This window comes from Agelaius tricolor, unplaced genomic scaffold (assembly GCF_023055355.1).
Source record: "Agelaius tricolor isolate 1412-34295 unplaced genomic scaffold, bAgeTri1.0.p SCAF_11, whole genome shotgun sequence".
In the NCBI taxonomy this organism is placed as follows: Eukaryota; Metazoa; Chordata; class Aves; order Passeriformes; family Icteridae; genus Agelaius; species Agelaius tricolor.
The window spans coordinates 21,881,220-21,900,450 of NW_027269271.1; the positions used below are offsets into that span (position 1 = coordinate 21,881,220).

A 19,231-nucleotide genomic window follows, 5' to 3' on the forward strand; every position below is an offset into this window, starting at 1 on the left:
AATTTTGTAGATAAGAAATAATAAACAACCTGAAGACCGAAAGCTGAAGAGTCCAGACTCGTCCTTTGCATCGCGCCCACCAAAGAACCACTCTACCCGTGTCGGGGCAGAGACAGACAGCCGGACCCGACACTAAATACTAAAGCATAAATACTATGATTCCAATGCACTAATTGCTACTTATATAGATAGATATTTGGTCTGTGATCTGTTGTCCAGGCCTTTAATTTTCAGTGTATTTTAGAGTATATTAGAGCAGGCCTAATGACAGGATCAGATTTATCTTTCATTAAGGGTATGCACACAGATTATATTAAGTGATGAGGAAAGGCTGAGAAGAAAAAGAATACTTCTCAGATGTGCACACAGCCCTGACACAATAAGCTTTTATCTTTTAAAGGACAAACAGTACTGTGTTAAAAAATAGAAAATGCAGCTTTCAATGTTGGTGCTATTTTTGGTGCTTTCAAAAAATTCAGAAAGTATTAAGTTTCCCTCAAGTAACATTGCTCATTGGTTATATTCCTTACAAGATGGGCTAATAATAGTGAATTCTTGGCTAGTCTATTGTAGTTAAATTTTCATTCTTCCTTCCAACAGTTTGCTAGGATTCACTTCCAGATGACCTAAGGTTGTTATGCTCATTAGGCTTCATAAAAAAAGGTTTCTCATTTTTCTTACTAATGGATTTCCTGTTCATGGAAAACTTTTGTGTAGATTCTCCACCCCCTGGCTAACAGTTTAACATACTTTAACCTGCAGACTTGAATACTTGTCAGTCACAATTGAGTGCTTTTGCTTGTCATAGAAATTGTGAGGCAGTTTGTGTTTGATTTAATTACAACACAGTTACATGCAAGGAAGTGCCCTTTGCATGATCTGTTACTTCTTAAATATAGGCCATAAAAACAGGTCTTGAGAAGTTTTATCCCAGCATTGGTCTGATGCTGATGTATGAGTCTTGCTGTCTGTGTGATGCTTCACTTGGCAATCAAGCAAAACAAATCCACACTTGCAGTATTCACCTGCCTTTTGGAGATTAAAGACCTGTGCTGCTCTCCTGCAACACCATTAAATGAACAATGGTTAAACAAAAGAGGTTCTGACAATCCCTGCAGTGGTTTAGTGCTTGTTCTTTTATATCCTGCTGTAATTGCTTGGAACTCTTCCTGTGCAATGAGGGCTGAGGAGGATCCTTGTAGCTGTATTCTGAAATTACCAGATCAGGTTTTTAACAGGGGATATAGTGATCAGGCAAATTGAGAAGCACATTTGGCTTCTTGTCTTTTGTCTGCATCCCCTGTGACAATCTGGTTTTCCCATCCAGCTGAGTGTGATAACCCCAATGTGAGATTTCAGGCAAGAGGAACAAACTTATTCCAGTATCAGAACTCTTTTAGTGCTTTTTCTGTGCGAGTGTGGTAAGTGACTGAGCTGAGAAATTCAGAGCCTCTTGATAGCCAAGAAAAGCTTTGGCCATTCTTCTTCATGTCCTGCTATTTCAAGTTATGTGAGCAAACTTTTGTTTGCACTTTGTAGGGAGTGATAGCAATAATCTTTGCCTAGCAAATCAAGATTATGTGGTGCTTTTATCTTCAGCCCTAAGCTTTGCAGGAATCAGCTGGGTGTTTGAACCCGATTTTTAGCCTGTGGCAAAAGCCACAAGCCCAAAGTAAATGAAGTTCTTTATCACCTTTGAAAAGAAATGAATGGAGAGAGGCTCACAGTCCTTTTCACACTGTGTGGGTAAAGTGTTACGTGCTTACTAATGCTTTCATCTTTAGGGCTGTAAAATTTTTTCTTTTAAAAAGTGGAAGTGGAGTCCTTAAAATTTTGGCAGTTTGTTCTATGTGATCTATTCTTCAACCACTTGCTCTGATAGATTAATTTTGTAATTTGAAAGCATGTAAGTAAAATTTTGCTCTACCATTGCAAAGAGTTTCTTTATGCATCAATTTGGAATGTTGTATAAGAATTTTGTGTTCTTTGTAGGCATTGCTTTGGGGCAAGGACAAGGAAAGATCTTTTCCTCTAGTTTTTCCCTTCCTTGTTTCAGAGTGGTAATGTAATCTGCTATTTTTGTGCAGTTCATCTGTGATCTGCAATATCAAAGCAGGGTTTTGATGGATGAATGAAATTACAGTCTTATGGAAGACAGTTCCTTTGTTATCAAGCTAAAACTTTCCCTCTTCATTGTTTTTCTGACACAATATGGACACGGCTCTTAGAAAATGAAATTTTAAATTGGCTATGTTGCACTTAGCGTTTTTAAAAAACATAATAGGATGTCTCAGAACAGTGCACTTCTTAAAAAACTTTTAAAATATCTATTTGAAAAGTGATTTAAACAGTATATAAACCTGCAGAATTTGATTGGAGGCCCTTTCTTCCAGACATTTAACACTTACATAGTCTTCAGTGCCCAAGGGTTTAATGTGCTTAACAAGAAAGGGGTTCATGAAGAGGTTTCCATACGTAATATGTACCAAATCCTTCATTTCTAGAAGACAGCCTGGATTCTTTGGTGAGTGTGGGAAGCTGTTTTTACCTTTCTGCTATTCCTTTCTTGTCTCTGTAGTAGTTTTGGTGGAAAGCTGAACCTGGGGACAGCTGTCACAGGGAATGGCTTTTTGAGAAGTAGCTTATGCCACTGGGCTGACCTCAAAGGTGTGTGTAGGCAGGGTGCTGGAGCTGATCAGATACTGTGCTAGGAGTAGGTGTGCCCTTCAGCTGGGGAGCTTTTGATTTAGATATTATCAGAGCTACAAGATTTTGTGTACTGTAACTCAAGAAGACACATTAAGAATTTGTAATTATTTTTGCCAATAAAAGGAGACTGTGCATAGAGGGAAAAGGGGAAGGGTAGGGAGGTGGGCACATTCCTTGCCTGGTAAGCATTGCCTGTATATTGTGGGGAAGGAGACATGTAAAACACAGAAGTTGCTTGTAACATGACTGAGAGTACTTTGGTTTCTGACTTCAGTGCCTTTCCTTACCTGGTGTCCCATGTGAAAGAATGTTCTTATTTAGCTGCAGCTCACTGAGAACGATTGGTGAGAGGTTTGTGTGTGTGTTTGTGCTTCTGTGTGTGTTGAAAGGGAGGTGAATATGCACCTGCAGGGGAAAAACCAAAACAACAAACCAAACGAAACCTCCAAAACACCAACAAACACCCCCAAAACTTTGAAGAAAGAAGTCCCAGTTAGAACACTTCAAGTTAGTCTTTGACATTTTAATTTTAACTGCTGCTGATGTGCATGGGGCCTTTCAACACATGACTAGTTTCAGGGAAGTAGCTGGATACTGAGGGATACTGGGAATATTTGGAATTGAAAAGTAAGGAGTGTGAGAGGGTAGGCTGGATGAAGTTCTTAAGTAATTTGTTTGTAAGCTGGAGTGCTCATGTTCGTGGGTTTTTTGTTTTTTGTTTTTTTTTAAGGTGTGGTAATTTCAGACTGTCACAGATAGTAAACATGTGCCAGATTTCAGACACTATAGGTGTAGGACAGGCCTTATTAAAAGTGTGTGCATGTTTCTGTATGTCTACTTACAGTAATATGCACAAATATAACCATGTTCTACCATCCTGAATAGAAAAACAGACTCTCTGCCCTTGACCTCTGCAGCTTTCAGAGTCCCCTGTGCTGGGGGACTGCTAATGCTGCAATTTAATATTATTTAGCTTACTCCCAAGTACAGAGAGAAAGACAGGTAGATGCCTTTTCAGCTCTCCAAATGACAGAAAAGGAGAAGAGTACAGCCTGCTGCAAACAAAGGACTTGAGTACCTTTGTGGGGAAGGTCAGAGACAAATGAAAATGTGACACTCTTTGCTCCAAGATGTGCACAAGGAACCATAAGATTTAAACAGTTTTTCAGCTGAGCAGTTTTCTCTATTCCCCCCAGGTTATTTGTTTTTGAGCCCCCCCCTTTCTTGCACCAACACAACTGTTTGTGGCTGCATGGGCTGAGTGACCTGAGCTGCTCTGGTACCCAGCTGTCTCTGTGATCTGGTTTAGACCCTGTGGTGACTGAAAGTCTGACCTGAACCAGAGAAGGAGCTGTATCCAGAGCAGCCTGGGAAAGGTGCACCACTGAGGCTGATGTGGGGCACAGCACTGCTGTCCCTCAAACAGTAATAAACTTATTCAGTATTATGAGGTGCCAAAAAATTTCATGATTAGAAGGAGATGGGGTCTAAGAAAGGTTGTGAATGAGTGACTCAGAGCTAAATGAGAATTCTATTTCAAATCCCAAATAATTTTTTTTTTTCATATAAAGCCACTTTATTCATCTCCTTCCCCTCCCTTCCCCTTGAGGTTTTTAAAGTGTGTACTCCTGGTCTGGATTTGACAGTTTGAGGCATAACACTGTAGACTGAATAGATTTGAATTAATGACTTTAGAAATAGATTTTGACTTGAATCTGCAAATTTTAATTAAAAACCGTAACTGGTAAACTAGTTTTTGATTTAAGCATAATTTAAAACTATGTTAAATCATGTGGTCATGTAGGGAAAGTTTTTTTTTTCTGCCTCAGATGAGATTTTTATGAGGATAAGCATGGCTTGAAGTGCTGTATAGCTAATGAGAGGGATTTGAAATAAAATGGAGGAGTCCATGAAACAAGTGGAGTGTTTCACACTGCAGAGAAGGGAGAACTTGAACAGTTCATCTATATGGGCTATAATGGAAAGTGTCACCTCTTCAAATCCATATCTGATAGCAAAGCTTGTTGTTCTTCTTTGGGCGTGGAATGAGAGTTTGACACCTCAAGAACAATGAAAAGCATGAGAAAAGCACTCACAAATGGTTGTGCTTGACACTGCTCTGCCTACGCTATTTTGACTGAAATCTTGCTGTATGCTGTGAAAGGAATTCACATGTGTGGGAGTGTTTCTGACAAATACATGTCTAATTTTGTTTGTAGTAATAACAAAGACATGACACAAAGGCTGATCCTTATCCTAGTTATTATTTGGTTATGCATATGGTCTTCGTAGAGCTATAACTTATAATAGCAGTTTTGGGTTGCAATAGACATTGCAACAGCTTCTTTATTATAGGTATGTTACTCATAGGCTGGATGGAAGAAAGATTGAAGAAGATCAGAGAAAGTACTTCTGCTTTAGCAGGAAATAGCTTTAATCACAGCTGAGCTTGTTTTCTCAGTGCCATTTTGTCCTAAATACTGTAAGAGAAAAGAACTGCTGTAGCATAATTGCATTTTTCTGACTATTATTAATGGTATTTCTTGCAGCAGTGGTGTTCAAGGACCAGAGTTGACAGGGACCTTGTGATGTGCTTTCTGTGCAGCTATGGGCCACTAAAGAGGGCAAAGAGGGGGATGTTAAATGTTGTTGTTTTTATTTTTTTGGGGGGATGGTGGGGTGTGTTTCTTTGTATTTTTTTGAACAGTCTCCTTTATGCTTTGGAGATTGCACGTTTCAGACAGGGGATCCTTGGCTGGCATTAACAAAGTTTTGCGTGTTTTTCTTCCTCCAGGAGATGATAACAGAGTCCACTCCACTGCGTTGCAGGAAGCTCAGCAATCCTGACATCTTTTCATCTGCTGGGAAAACCAAGCTCCACCGTCAGCTAAGTCAAGATGACTGCAAGCTACGGAGAGGTAGCTTGGCGAGTTCTTTGTCAGGTATGCCATTTTGTAGAGTATGATACTTGCTTAGTATTAAAGAAGATTCAGCATTGTTGGCATAACAGTTATAATAAAAGATACTGATAAGTCACTGGTAAGGTGACCTCTTGTTGGCAGGGAATACAAAATTTTATGTAAGAGAAAGATGCAAAAAGAAATATCAGTAGAGAAGAGTGAAAAAGCCTGGCTTGAGAGTGAAAATTTTTATATTGCCCAGAGTGAAAAGTTAAAAACCAAGATTTAATATGCAGAGTTAAAGAATGGAGTTGTGGAACTTTAGGTGACACATTGGTGTATTCTTACCCCTTTTAAGATCAGCACTGAATGTAAACTTACCCACTTTGCCCTTTTGTTTCTTACTGGGAAACTGACTTTTTATATCATGGTTAAATTACTATTTAATTTCTTTTTGGCTTCAAAAGCACTGTAGGAAATTGTCATTCAAAGTAAAAAATCTTGTATACTAACTTGATATTTTTTTAGTTCAAGTAAAATTTGTTTTTTCTTGTGAACATGATATTCAACCTTGTAATTGAATTTAGTTTGTCAGCTGTAGAATCATTGGAGCGAGCATAGGCAAGTAATTAGCCAACAATGGACCAAGTTCAGTAGTTTTCTTTTTTTTCAAAGACTTTGTTAGTGGGCTAGGGGATGGTTTCACAACTATTTAAAACTGATATCAGAGTCTGTGGTGCTGGAATTGAGCACAGAGAGCTGCATGATCAGTCTAGAATGAAAGAGCTGATATGCCCGAATGCCACTGTTATTCTGTAGGGTTAAGTTGCAGCCCATTTCCTCCCTAATTAGGCTGCTTGCCTATTTGCATGTTAGTGCAAGAACTGGAAGAGTTGAAAATTCTCAGTGGGAGAGAAAGAGGAAGAAGGTGAAACCATCTTTTTGATTTATATGATTGTGAAAATACATCCAGTCCTGGTCCCTCGTCTTTTATCAGAGGAAGATAAATATTTTCATGGTTGAGGTGTTAGGTGTAATAGAATTAAATAAGCAGTAAATTATATATGTTTTATTTTGGCTTGGCCTTGGCTTAGCGTTTTGTTTGTAGTAAGTGGATAGTTTTTGAAAAATGGAAACATTCATAATGTTTTGTACATGTGCAAGTTTGTTCTCCAAGGTAAGTTAATCACTAGAGGAAAACAGAACTTTATGAACCCCACAGCTGTTGACTGACTTCAATGGCCTAAGTTAGTACTGTAGTTTTTTTTTTCCCCTTTGAGTAGAAGAAAGCAAAGTAAATAGGAGGAAGTAGGAAAACTGGAACGTCTACTCTCTTTTAAAAACAATTTTTCTGTTTGGGGAGTGTAATATCAGAACAAGAAATTCTATATTTTCCAGAACTTGTTGATTCATCTTGATTACTTTTCAGTCTACTGAAACCCCTTCCTGATTCAGGAAGGGGTAAAGAGCCTGAAAAAGATCAATCTGACCCAACTGGGTAGAGAAAATGTACAGGTTTTGATGTATATTTTCAGTGTAGGCGTTTGGAATGTGTGTAGAACTTAAGGAATGACAGGCAAAGGCTTTAGCTTCAAGTTCCATCCTTAAAATGATTCCTGCTAATTTTTGCTACAGAATCAAATAAGTTTGAAGAATGCAGATGACTGATGGGCTGAGATTTGACTCTTGATGGAATTCTGCCCTCCTGGATTCAGGTTTTTTGGAACTAAAAGGAGATATTGATAACCGTATCTTATAGAGACTTAAATAAAGTTATTCTTGTCCTGAAGCATGGGTATTTTAGACTGCTAGATAATTATATTATTTGACTTGCTATTACAGGATATCTTTGTTAGTGCTGTATAGAGATAAATTCAGCAATGTACATTTCTCCAGGTTTAGGTCTCTGCTGGTGAGTTGTTTTATTTTACACTATCTTGAAAATGATCAAGCCATGAAAATCATGTCCACAGCTGTAAGCAGCTTGAGTGGGACCAGGAAGAGGGTACTAGTATGTTGTGTCTGTTTGCTTGACAAATTTGAGCCTGCTCATCTCTCATACACTTGGACTCATTCTGTTGGTGTATACTTGGCCCATTGCCTGTAGCTATCACAGAAAATTAATCTTAACAAGTTAAAAAAAGAAAAAACCCACGCCACTTCCACTCCACACCTTTCTCCAGCATCATGGCTGGTCACATTATGTGGCAGCCTTCCAAATATTGCAGCCACTGTTATGGAATGAATGTAATAATTCACATTTAGTTCTAAGGTGCAGCTGAATTTGTAAACACCTTTCTGTCTCTGAGAGAACAAGTCTTTTTCTGCGGCATATTTGTGATTAAAGGTGTAACCTTCCTGCTACTTACTGCAATAAATGCCTCAGTCCCCTGTGATTCCTGATCATGTAGTAATCCATTGAATGCAAGACTCTTTACTATGGTTGGAAGAGGGTGTGTTATTTAGTCCCATAGTCCTAATTTTAAGGAACAGAGGTATTATCCACTTCCATTTTGCAATGGGGAAATTGCAGTACAGGGCTTGGCTGACCAAACTTACAGAGTAAGTCATCTGGGAGCTAATAACTGAACCCAGATTCACAGACTTCTTCACTTATGTGTTTTTAACCACAGAAATAGCTTCTCTTTTTTCTTTGTGGATGACATTGTACATAAAAGGAAGCTGTCAAGCTCTGTGGAGTCAAAATATGACCTACTTTGACTTTGGTTCTTTCTCATTGCAGAAATTTACTGCTTGACATTTTTCAAAAACGAGTGTTGCATTGACTAGAAAATCAGTATTGAGCAAAAAACATCCATTGTTCAAAGCAAGACAATATTTAAACATACACTGTATTATGTTACAGCTGTGGGAAATGCAGTGCTCAGTGTTCCAGTGGTAGGAGAAAGTGGAGATGTCTAGATGACCAAGCTACTTAGAGGAGATGATATTTTACCTAATTTTCAATTAGGAATCCATTTCCAAAAGAATTTTTAAAATTATACTGAAGAGATTTTGCCTTCTTTTTTGGCAAATATTGTTTCCTTTTTAAAGTGAGTGGAATATGGAAACTTATAAAGTGATAGCAGTCTGTTTTTACAAGGTTTTTGGATTTCCCCATTATCTCATAGTGTAAAGTAGATTTTTTTGGAAATTGTTAGCTATCAATTTACTGGTAAGGTGCTCTTACAAGTTTTAACCTACCAAAATCTTGAAATTGCTTTTTTTATTAATTTATCTTTTTCTTCCTATGCAGTATTTGTTCTCAGCTTTGTACTTTGAACTTGCAGACTTGTTTAGAAACAAGCTGATGGTATTTTGATTTTATTTTTAAAGGAAAACAGCTACTTCCCTTATCAAATAGTGTCCACAGTGGAGTGGGACAGACGCTGTGGCAGCCTCCTGGAGATACCTCCAACCTGGTCCGCATGAGAAATCAGTCTCTGGGACAATCTGCTCCTTCCCTTACTGCTGGTTTGGTGAGTGCCTCTGGGAATGAATACTCGTGGTGCTTTTGTGCTATAAAAAGTGATGTGATCCTGTGCTTTAGTTTTTACCTTGTTTCCCCTGTTCCTGCTCAGTGAAAGCAGCATTTTGTTCCTGTGGGACTTTTTAGGCTACAAGGTGAGCCAGGAAGAGAATGTGTTCATCCTGGTTTAGACAGAAAGCAGGAAAAAATGTGTGTTGAAGAATCATTTCTTTTTGGGGACATTCCTTCTCAAAGCTACTTCAGTTGCCTGATGCCTGAAAGGAATATCATTGGAAGTCTAGGAGATGTGAGCATGGGAGCCCAACCATTTCAAACAGGTTGAATTGGGAATCAGCTTTCTGAATATCTGCCTCTGCCTCTTTTTCTAGGGAATAGCTAGGGGGATGAATCTGAAAGGGATAACTCTTATGTCCAAGTAATTGAAGAGCTGAAATTAACATAGGCTCTTCTTCGTGATTTCTGTCAAAAGGTTTTGGTAAAAAACCTTTGGGAAAATATTTTTGAGGAATGTTGCATCTGCTAAATTAACATTTTCTGTATGGGGACACACACTCAGGTGGCTACAGTCAAGTCTGAACTGCACACGAAAAGGAACACATGTTTTGTTTGTAAGTTTTCCTTATTATCCATAAAATTCTAAAATCAGTGATGTGTGAGGTGAAGAAAATTCCAAGAGTAGGAAAAGACAGTTACTTGTGAGCAGGCATATATGCAACAGAAATTGTTGGTAAGTAGTAGATTAAAGCCAAAGTTGAATTTTTTTTGCTGAACATCTACAGAGTTATTTGTATAACAAGTTTTACTCAAGTGAGGAGTTTTGGTGTGTGCTACTTATAGTGCTGCAAATAACTGGGTAAATTTATGTTATATTGTAAGATTGCTTAGAAGCAATGACCCCTTAAGTTAATTCTTTTTTTAGTTCTGGATAAAGTCCTGAGAATTTTTTGGGGCTTCTTGGACAGTTTGGCACCACCGGCTTATGAAAGGAAACTTAAATCTTTAAGGTTCAAAAAGTCACTTTTGTGTTACAACTAATTTTGATTTCACAATGAAGTAATTGTAGTCTTGATATTTTCAGACTTGTTACTATATTGAAAGTCTTCTGATTTGGTTTAATTATGTTGTGTCTTAATTTGGTGCCTGTTCAGTGTTTGCCTTAAATTTATGCTCTAGCCAGTGGCTCTAAATTCAGTGGTAACAGAAAGGGAGAATGCTCACATGAACTTGGCTAGAAGTATTTATCTGAGGGGGATTAGAAAAAGTAATATGTTAAAACACAGGCCTGTTCTCTAGAGGCAAATAAATGCCTTGAAGCTTCATAGCTTAGGTTAATGAAAATAACTGTGCTTTAAAACAAAGCACTAATTCTCAGATATTTAATTTGGAGTACTAGGCTGTTGCTAACAGCTGTGTGCAGCTCAGCGAGCTGCAGATGTTTGCATGTTACATTTCTGTATATTACTCATATTATATCCTGTGTTTTTAGTTTGTCATGGCAGTGTTTGTGCTGTCTATCAAATGTTCTGATCTGAAACACAATGCCAACGAGTTATTTTAAAATAATTTAAAATTCTCTGTTTCCTAAGTAAGACAGAGAAATTAATCTCTAAATTCAATTTTTGTTCCTCTGTGATGGTGTTTGGGTGTTGAACTATTGTTCACTGTATGGTCACTTTCCTATCTCTGTATGTTCTATGCTGGGCTGTGTGTTTCATTACAATTGCACTTAATTAAGCCTAGACATGACGAATTTTTATGTGAAGTGGGTTTCAAAAGCAGTGACTAAAGAACATCACAAGATGAACACCTAATTAAATGCAGTGAGTCCTGAGATTTTGGAGCCACTTACATGTTTGCAGCTGTTTTAATATGCTTGTGGTATTGAAATACATTTCACAAATTAGAATAGCAAAAGGTCTCTTGCCAGTATAATTAATCTCCTTTGAAGAATAGCTCTATTAAGAGATGAGTAAGTTCAGTAATGCAGAGTGTCATTTTAATATGCTAGCCTTGACTGCTAGAGCATTTAATTCTTCTATTATTTGTTATAATACAGTAGTTGGATAGCTAGAGAGAAATGGAATGTGATTTAGGAAAGCCAGGAAAGCTGTGTGCATTGTTTCTGCTCCCTCTTTCTGGCTCTGCAGGTATCAGTAGATTTTCCTTTGCTGAATTGCTTTGGGGCATTCAGTAATGTGTTTTTTTTTGCTTTCTAACCACTACTAATCCTATAGGTTGTTTACTGTGCTTAAATTGCATTATTTTCCTCTTTAAAAATATTTGCAAAGCTAAGAGATAAGTTAATAATAGCAAATTACAGAAATTTTTCAGCTTCTGAAACAAGCCTGATAGCTAGGCTACTTATCAACAATAACTCCAGAGCTGGGAATACAAAAAATTCTAACTTGCTAAACTATATTAACACAATTTATTGTTGGGCAGGATCTTTCAGCTTGTACATGTGTGATAATCTGGATTAATGTGCCTGCACAGCAGTTGCCACTAGGTCCTTGACTTGAGAAAGGAGCCAGGGCAGAGTGAATGCTGAGAGCTGTCATTGTGGAATGAAAGGTGTTGATCTGATCTGTGTGCCTTCTAAATATATGTGAGGATTTTAGAGGATGACCTTCAGCTCATCATCTACCTTAAGACGAATGGCTCTGATCCTATGAGATTGAATTCTGCTGGGGAGTATCCTATTTAAGACTTTAAATCCCTAAGATAGCTGAGGAAGTAATCAGAGGAAAACACATAAAGCATCATTGTGGGTAGCTCAGTGGTATTTCCTGCTGTCAGGACCAAAACACACTAAAAAAATTGGGTGCAGGGAATATGTATGGAGTGCACATTTAAGGAACAGCAGGGTAATTTTATGGAAGATTTCTTTTGACTTAATTTTGGGGATTTATCTGAGATCTTACCCTGTCATAAAAAGAATTAGACCTTGGACTGTGTTTTTTTGAGGGATGTAATAGAATTCTAGAATCCTAGAATATGCTGAGTTGGAAGGGACCCACAAGGATCATTGAGTCCAACTCCTGGCCCTGTGTAGGACACCCCAAGAGTCACCCCAGGTGCCTGGGAGTGTTGTCCAAACACTTCTGGAATTCAGACAGCCTTGGTGCTGCAGCTGTTTCCCTGCGGAGCCTGTTCCAGTGCTCAACCATCTCTGGGTGAAAAACTCCTTCCTGATACCTGACCTAAACCTCTCCCAACTCAGCTTCATCCTGTTTCCTTGAGTCCTGTCACTGGTGATGCAAAAGATCAGTTATGTGGATGCATTCTCTTATGAAATAAGGCATAGAGAACATCAGGGTTTCTAATTTTAGAAAGGAAAACGACCTTGTGAAGAGATGGTTGGGATTGTTGTACAGGTAGTTTGGGAGTGTCTTTTTTGCAACTGTTAATTTTGACAAAACACAATGTGAATTAAACTGATTGCCAGGAGCAATGCCATAAGGTGCTAATATTCCATAGCTGAGCATTTATTGGTGGGCAAGGGGTGGCTTTCCCCTCATTTTTATTAAGGACAGGATGCTTACCTAGAGCACTACACTAGTGCTGAATATGCTTCTTTATCTGTAAATACAGATAATGTGTGTGTGTGTGTGTGTGTGTGTGTGTGTGTGTCCCATGTCCTGGCCCCTCACAGAGAGCATCTCAAGCACCCTCTCCAGGGTTTTGTGAAAGAAACATCCGATAATGTGCAGCCCAATAATTAGGACCACACCTCTTATGCATTGCTCACCATCTAATGCCTGGAAAAGTTTGAGATGTTCCAGGAATAAGAAACTATGCATGTTCCTTTTGCCAAGTGTGATGATAGGAAAACATTTGAAGAAGCCTGTCAATGGAAACTTAGATATGCTTGTGAAAGAGATTTTGAAATTATTTTTTAAATACTTACAAACTCGAATTTTCTGAGGTGCTTCCAGTACTGAACTGAAACTTGTGGCACTCCTTGAACTGAAAAACTGGACATAATTTTTGAAAATGAGGTTGATGGTTTCAGCTGGGTGGTTGCAGTTTTATTTAGTGTAAACTTTCTTCCTTATGTTCTGGGGTATATTATGGGATGTGGTCAGAGCCATTTCATCTTCAGAGATGAAAGTTGCTGACTAAGCAGTTGGTGCTCTGTTAATCCTCTGATGCCAGAGTGCTAAGATTTCCTTGTAGGGTCAGTCTCATCTTCACAGGATAATTTCAAATGCCTTAGGGGTTTATATTTACTTTCAAACAGAGTGAAAGTTGGAACAAAGTGAAATAATTGCATATTCATTGTGATTATACACACTGCCAGAGAGTTAATTTTTTCCTCATCTTGTTCTAGAAGAAATGGCAAAAGACCCAAGCCTCTTAGATTTTGAATAATGATCTGGAGGGTAGAAAAGCTCAAATGCAAAGATTTTAAACAATTCTCAACTGAAGAAGTTCCTCTGTGGAACAACACTGAGCCTGATTTATTGTGAACATTCAGTTCCCCAAAGCTGTGTGGATTAGGCAATGCTGAGTGGAATGGGGAGAATGGGTCATCCTGTGCTGCTGGGGCCTTGGCTTGGCATGTGCTGGGAGCTGGGAACAGACCTCACACTGGGGTGTGGTACCTTTGGTCTCCAAGTTGGGGTATACTTTTTAGATGTAGGAGATGATATTGAGTTTTTATTATCTAAATTTTTGCTCCTTTTCCTTTTTAAATTTTTTTTAATTTCATATTACATATATTAGGAATAGAATCAACTGTACCTAATATATAAATTTCCCCTAGTAGCATATTTCCTTTGTGCAGGATGCTGTATATTAAAAATAAAATTAAAATTTATATTGTTCCTGGCTATGAGGAAGAGTGGCTAATTGGCTACAGTTTGAGTTAGTGAGATTGTTACTACAAGGTGGGTGATTCCCTTTGAATGCCTGTGGAAGTGGAATCCAAAGGCTGTGCTCTGCTGGAGCCTGTGCAGGGCTCTGTGGAGCTGGGTTGCCATCTGCTGGTGTGCCAGGGCTGGGGACAGGAACCGTGAACTCCACGATCCGAGTGAGTTTCTGTCAAACGGCGTTAGAACCCCCGCGATCATCAGTGGTTTTACAGCAGGGCTCTGCTCTTTCTGGGACCCTGTCCCACAGCAACCCCTTTATTAATAACTGGCCTTTTTCTCTAGCTGGAGTATGAATTCGCTTTGTAATGCCGAGCCGTGGTTTGCAGCATCCTTTTTCTGGTAACAGAGAGATGATGGTTGGGACATTTACGAAGGAAAAAAGATTTTAAAAATAAAATATATTATTTGTAGCCGATTCTAGAAATAAAATCGAGATTTTTTGAGTGGCAGCTGTGTGAGTTGCGCTGCGGCCTCTGGCCTGGCGGTGGCGCTGCAGCCCCGGGCGTCTCCCGAGCCGCGTTCCCGCCGGGAATGGCTGTGGGACGGGCTGGGGACGGGGATGGTTCCCGCCGCTAAAGGAGACCTCAGTTCGTGTTGTTTGTCTGTTCAGTACGGGAATCAATAATTCAAGAGGCCTGGTGAAGTGCAGTGGAGCTAGAAGTTCCAGCTTCAAACCCCCTCCTAGTTATAAAGGGAAATTCCATCTCCACAGTTCCTGCTTAGCCCCCAGCGCTTTAATGCAGTTATTATTTATTTATTTATTGTATCCTGTTTATTATTTAGGATCTGTGCGCTATGCAGGCACCTGGGCAGTGGCTGTTAAACTCACAGGGTGAGGTCTTGGAAGGAATGGGGTGGGCAGACACCAGGTACAAGATCTGCTCTCCCCCCACACTCTCCATCCACCTCTCTGCTCCTTATGTGCGCTGGCAGTGAGTGCATAGAGATTAGAGTTCCATCTCCTCACAAAAGAATTAGATATAATCTCTTTTAATTGAAAAATACAGCACTAGTTCAGTGCTGACAAATCATTAATGCCAGTTGTGCGTAGTGCTACCTCCTGTGGATTGCCTGGATACTTGTTACAAAAACAGGCGTTTAGTCTGATGGGAAAACTTCATCTACATTTGTGTCTTCTAAAACACACAGCTGCTCTTCTCCCAAAATATTTTGTCAGAGATAAAGTTACTTTTAGTTTGCATTCTAGGTGGTAACATGTTGACTATTTAAATGTTGCTCAATACAGATAAAAATAGTTTTGTTTAAGAATAATCCTGAAAGTCGTGGGTGATGAAAGTCATAAATTATTTTATTTTTTAGTTTATTATTAGGGAGTAGAGAACATTCCATACTTGACTGTACAAATAGGATTTCATATTTTTTTGTTGATAGAAAAGGAAAAGACAGCAGGAACTATGGCTGCATGAATGAAGGGATTTTATTACTTTATGAAGGCATGGAAATTGCATTTTAAATTGGCAGTTGTAATAACCTGAGTTAGAAAGTAAGTGGATTTCCAAATTAAGACCACATGTGAAGTCTAAGTTTATGCATACTAATTAGATATTTGCATGGACATATGCTGCAGGGTCTGTTGGTAAATCTTTGGGGACTTTATCAATTTTGGAACTTGGACAGGGCCTGAGAAAGAAGTGTGGAGCAAGTTCTAGACTTTTGGCAGTGTTTAGAGTGCTTGCAGGGACTCACCTTTGCCACAGCTTTTAAGGTGTCTCTGGTAGGAAACCAAAAATGGATGTGCTGTGACTCTGTGTTTTCATGATAGATTCAGGACACTTGCTTCACACTGGCATCCAAAACTGGTAGTCCTGATTGGTTTTTCACTAGGAAACTTAATTCTGAATAGTTCATGTAAAGAACAGAAAATTTTTGTGATAAATTCTGTACTAAAGTTATATTTACTATATGGTGCATATTACTAAAGCACAGTCAGCATCTTGCTCTGAAGAAACTTCAGCATATTACTTAAAACACAGCATATTTTTGCTCACTTCAGTTAAGTGAATTCCATTTTGGAGTGGACTCATTGGCTTAAAGAAGGTTTTCATATTTGAAAGAAAATGTGAACACCTTTCTGTGTAACCTGAGGCTTGTCATTGTAGGAAATATGAATTCATAAAGCTTGCCTTGTGATAATTGTTAGGCACTAGACTGTCAGTTTGAATGATTGCAGTTCTCATTATCTTCAGATGCTGCATGTTATTTTTTTTGTCTGTGAATATGTTGAATTGATTTTTGGCACATGCAGTCACTTCTCTTCCTGACAGCAGCACTATTGTAGGTGTAAAGTGAGAAACTGCTGTAGTGTGCATGGAAAATTAGCTATTTTGCTTGGGGAGCTATGGGGAACTTAAAATACAGTTCTTCAGACTGTCTTGAACACACTCTGTTGAAGAGTGAGGCTTTGTTCCTTGAGTGTTGTTCTGTGGTTCTCAATGACCTCTCTATAAACACATACTGATATACACAATAAAAGTTCTGGGTTTTAATTTAAAGTAGCTGAAAATTTGCTGTTTTATTTTTGGCAGATATTTCCATAGAAAGGCACTGTGAGATGTCTGCATTTAGTATTTTAATATGGCTGCCTTCTGTGTCTGGTAATACTTCTTGAAATAGTTTCCTAGGATGTGATAATAGGAGGATGGGTCTTAAAACATGAAATAGTTTGTTTGCTCAAGTTTCAAGCTGCTTTCTTTCAGAAATGCAAACTGTTTTGAGCCTTAGGACATTTATAAGAATCCCCTGTAGCATTTTGACTGAGCAAAAGCTTTGGACATGCTCTGTAATTAGTAGCATAATCCTCCATGTTTGGCTGCCACTTTTTGTTTGGTCTGTTTCCCTGCACTGTGTCACTTTGGTTTATCCAAGCCATGCAATGTGTCTTTCCAACAATCCTTTTCCAGCCCCAGAGACACAGTGATTGTTTATTTTACCACTTTTAGGACAGTGGGAATACAGAGGTTTGTGTGCATCACCTCTGAAGAGCTGCAGCTCAGAATCTTTCCTAGGAGTTAATCTAAAATCCTTATTGCCTCGAGATTACCAGGGTGGGAGAGGTGAAATCTCTTGGCAGAGATAAGGGTAGCCTTGTAAGAGAAACACAAGCCTAGGACTTATGCAACATGCTGATATCTGAACTTTGATAAGCTCAGGTACAGAGAGGTTCAGTCCCTTGGTCACCTCAAGAGCTGAAAGTAAAGCACATCTCACAGACTTTCTGTAAACCTCAGTTTATTAATGTTTAGCAGATGTTTGCAGCTCAAATGGATTAATTTATTGCTGCAGTCACTGTATATAGTGTGCCAGGATAGTTTTCTCATTTCTGACTGTGTTCATATTTAGATTTTCAAGTCAGTTGTTTAAGAGCTGAGGCATGCCATGATCTCTTTCCTGCCCTTGCTGGGTTATTATTGCTAACCTGAGCATTTCCACATTAATTGTGAGTTTCAGACTCTTCCCTGGTGGGAACTGCAGAGTCCTTGTGCTGTGAGAACATGAAGTATGAAGTCAGAATAACCAATATATTACCAAGCTTGATTTAGAGTCAATATCTCTAGTTCTTCCCTTATTGTGGCATTTTGGATTGATCAGAATTATTTTTACTGAAAGCAGTTGTGGCCAGCTAAGTACAAATAATGTAAAATTTGCTGAGAGGATGCCTTACTGACTGGGGGGCTTCTGCTTTGTTGTTTATTGCAATGACCAAGTTTCCATTAAATAAACAAGATTCTGTGTTCATCATGAATATAAAACACTGTCATGTTGAGACTACAGTGTGAGTATGCAAAAATGTGTCAGTGTGAACTCTCAGCTATTTGGCAAAGGGCAATGTTTATAGAAGAGGATTGAAAGATGTGCAGGGTTTCAGATCTGTCATAAAAGGATGTGAAATGTAATTAACCTAAAATAACCTTTAAAATATTTTTAAGCCTGATAAATTAAATGAGCTGTTGAGATAACTTAATGAGAGATTTTAATTTTACACCTTAAATAATATCCTATTAAAATCCTCAAGATTTTGCTTTGTGATGGAATCCACTGAGATTTATATTTTCACAATGACCTCATGATTCAGTAACATTGTTAATATATTCGATGCATATTTGAGGGGTAAGGTCTAGGTTAATGGCAGCATTTATTCTTTAAGTGCTCGAAGCCACAAAGCTCTCATTGAAGATTGGAATGTTCAAACCTCATTATTTTAATGTGGTCATACAGTATAGTGACACTTAAAGTAGTTATATGATGAACTCCTATGGCAGGGTTCATAATTTGTCCATGAAAACAAATTATTATGTGAATCTTGGAATTAAAATTCTCTGCCTTGGAGTTTAAATAAAACATGAAACTTCAGGTCTAACATGGTTTCTGTATTTGTCTTTGCTCAAATTAGCAACAAGCATTTGCATACCTTTAACACAGAGAATTCTGCTGTGAATTGTTTACACAAAGTTACAGTGCATGCTCTGAATCTCTCACACAAAGCTGCCTCAGGAGGTGCAGTGTGATGTTTTTGTTTCAGGTGGTTAAGCCTGCAGAGGTACTTTTGGCAAATCTGCATCTCAAATTTTCTAAATATTGAAGTAATTGAAGTAATTTAATGGATGAGCTGTTGTCAAGGAAAATACATGCAGTGCTTATCACAGTGTCAGGAATCCAGGGCTTGGAGACAAAGGTCGGAATGTTCATTCCTGCTTGCATTTCATCAGTGCTGCCAACCTTGGTCAGGGCAGTTTGCACACTGGGCTGCCTCCACTCTGAACTAAATCCTTTTGAGACCTCTCCTACCTTTTCAATGTCCCTAAGCTCTCCTTTCTCTCCTGTGCTCTCCCAGAAGTGTTTATTTTTCTCCATGGCTTTCCCTGCCCCCAGCAAAATCCTCCCCACAGTAAAATTCAGTTCTTATTTCTTGATGATAGCCAGAAAATTCTGACTAATTGTGAATTTGGGCTGCTTTATGCACACATATGCTCACTTCTACTGTGGCCTCCTTAGTCCCTCTCCACTGTCAGTTCTTCGGGCTATGGGCTCCTGGTGTGGGAACTGTGAGCACTGTAGAGTTGTATCTTGTATTGCAGCTTTACAGCTGCTCAAAACTTGCACTCCCCTTTTCTACTGTACAGTTACTAGTTCTGGTACTACCTTTATTTCTTTAGTATCTCCTTGCTAAATGAACAGTGTTCTAAGTCATGAGCTATTGATCCTCCAGATCTTTGAGTCTGTTCAAATGACAGTATGCA

General features: G+C 38.7%; 1 protein-coding gene across 7 annotated transcripts in view; it reads left to right on the top strand.

Moving 5' to 3' along the window:
* Positions 1 to 19,231, top strand: part of MAST2 (microtubule associated serine/threonine kinase 2) — a 187,856-nt gene that overhangs the window by 15,747 nt on the left and 152,878 nt on the right. For all 7 annotated transcript variants that reach the window (XM_071436627.1, XM_071436628.1, XM_071436630.1 and 4 more), the window contains 2 exons: positions 5,504 to 5,651; positions 8,946 to 9,088. In XM_071436627.1, coding sequence (XP_071292728.1) covers positions 5,504 to 5,651; positions 8,946 to 9,088 — 291 coding nt within the window. The remainder of the gene's footprint in view (positions 1 to 5,503; positions 5,652 to 8,945; positions 9,089 to 19,231) is intronic.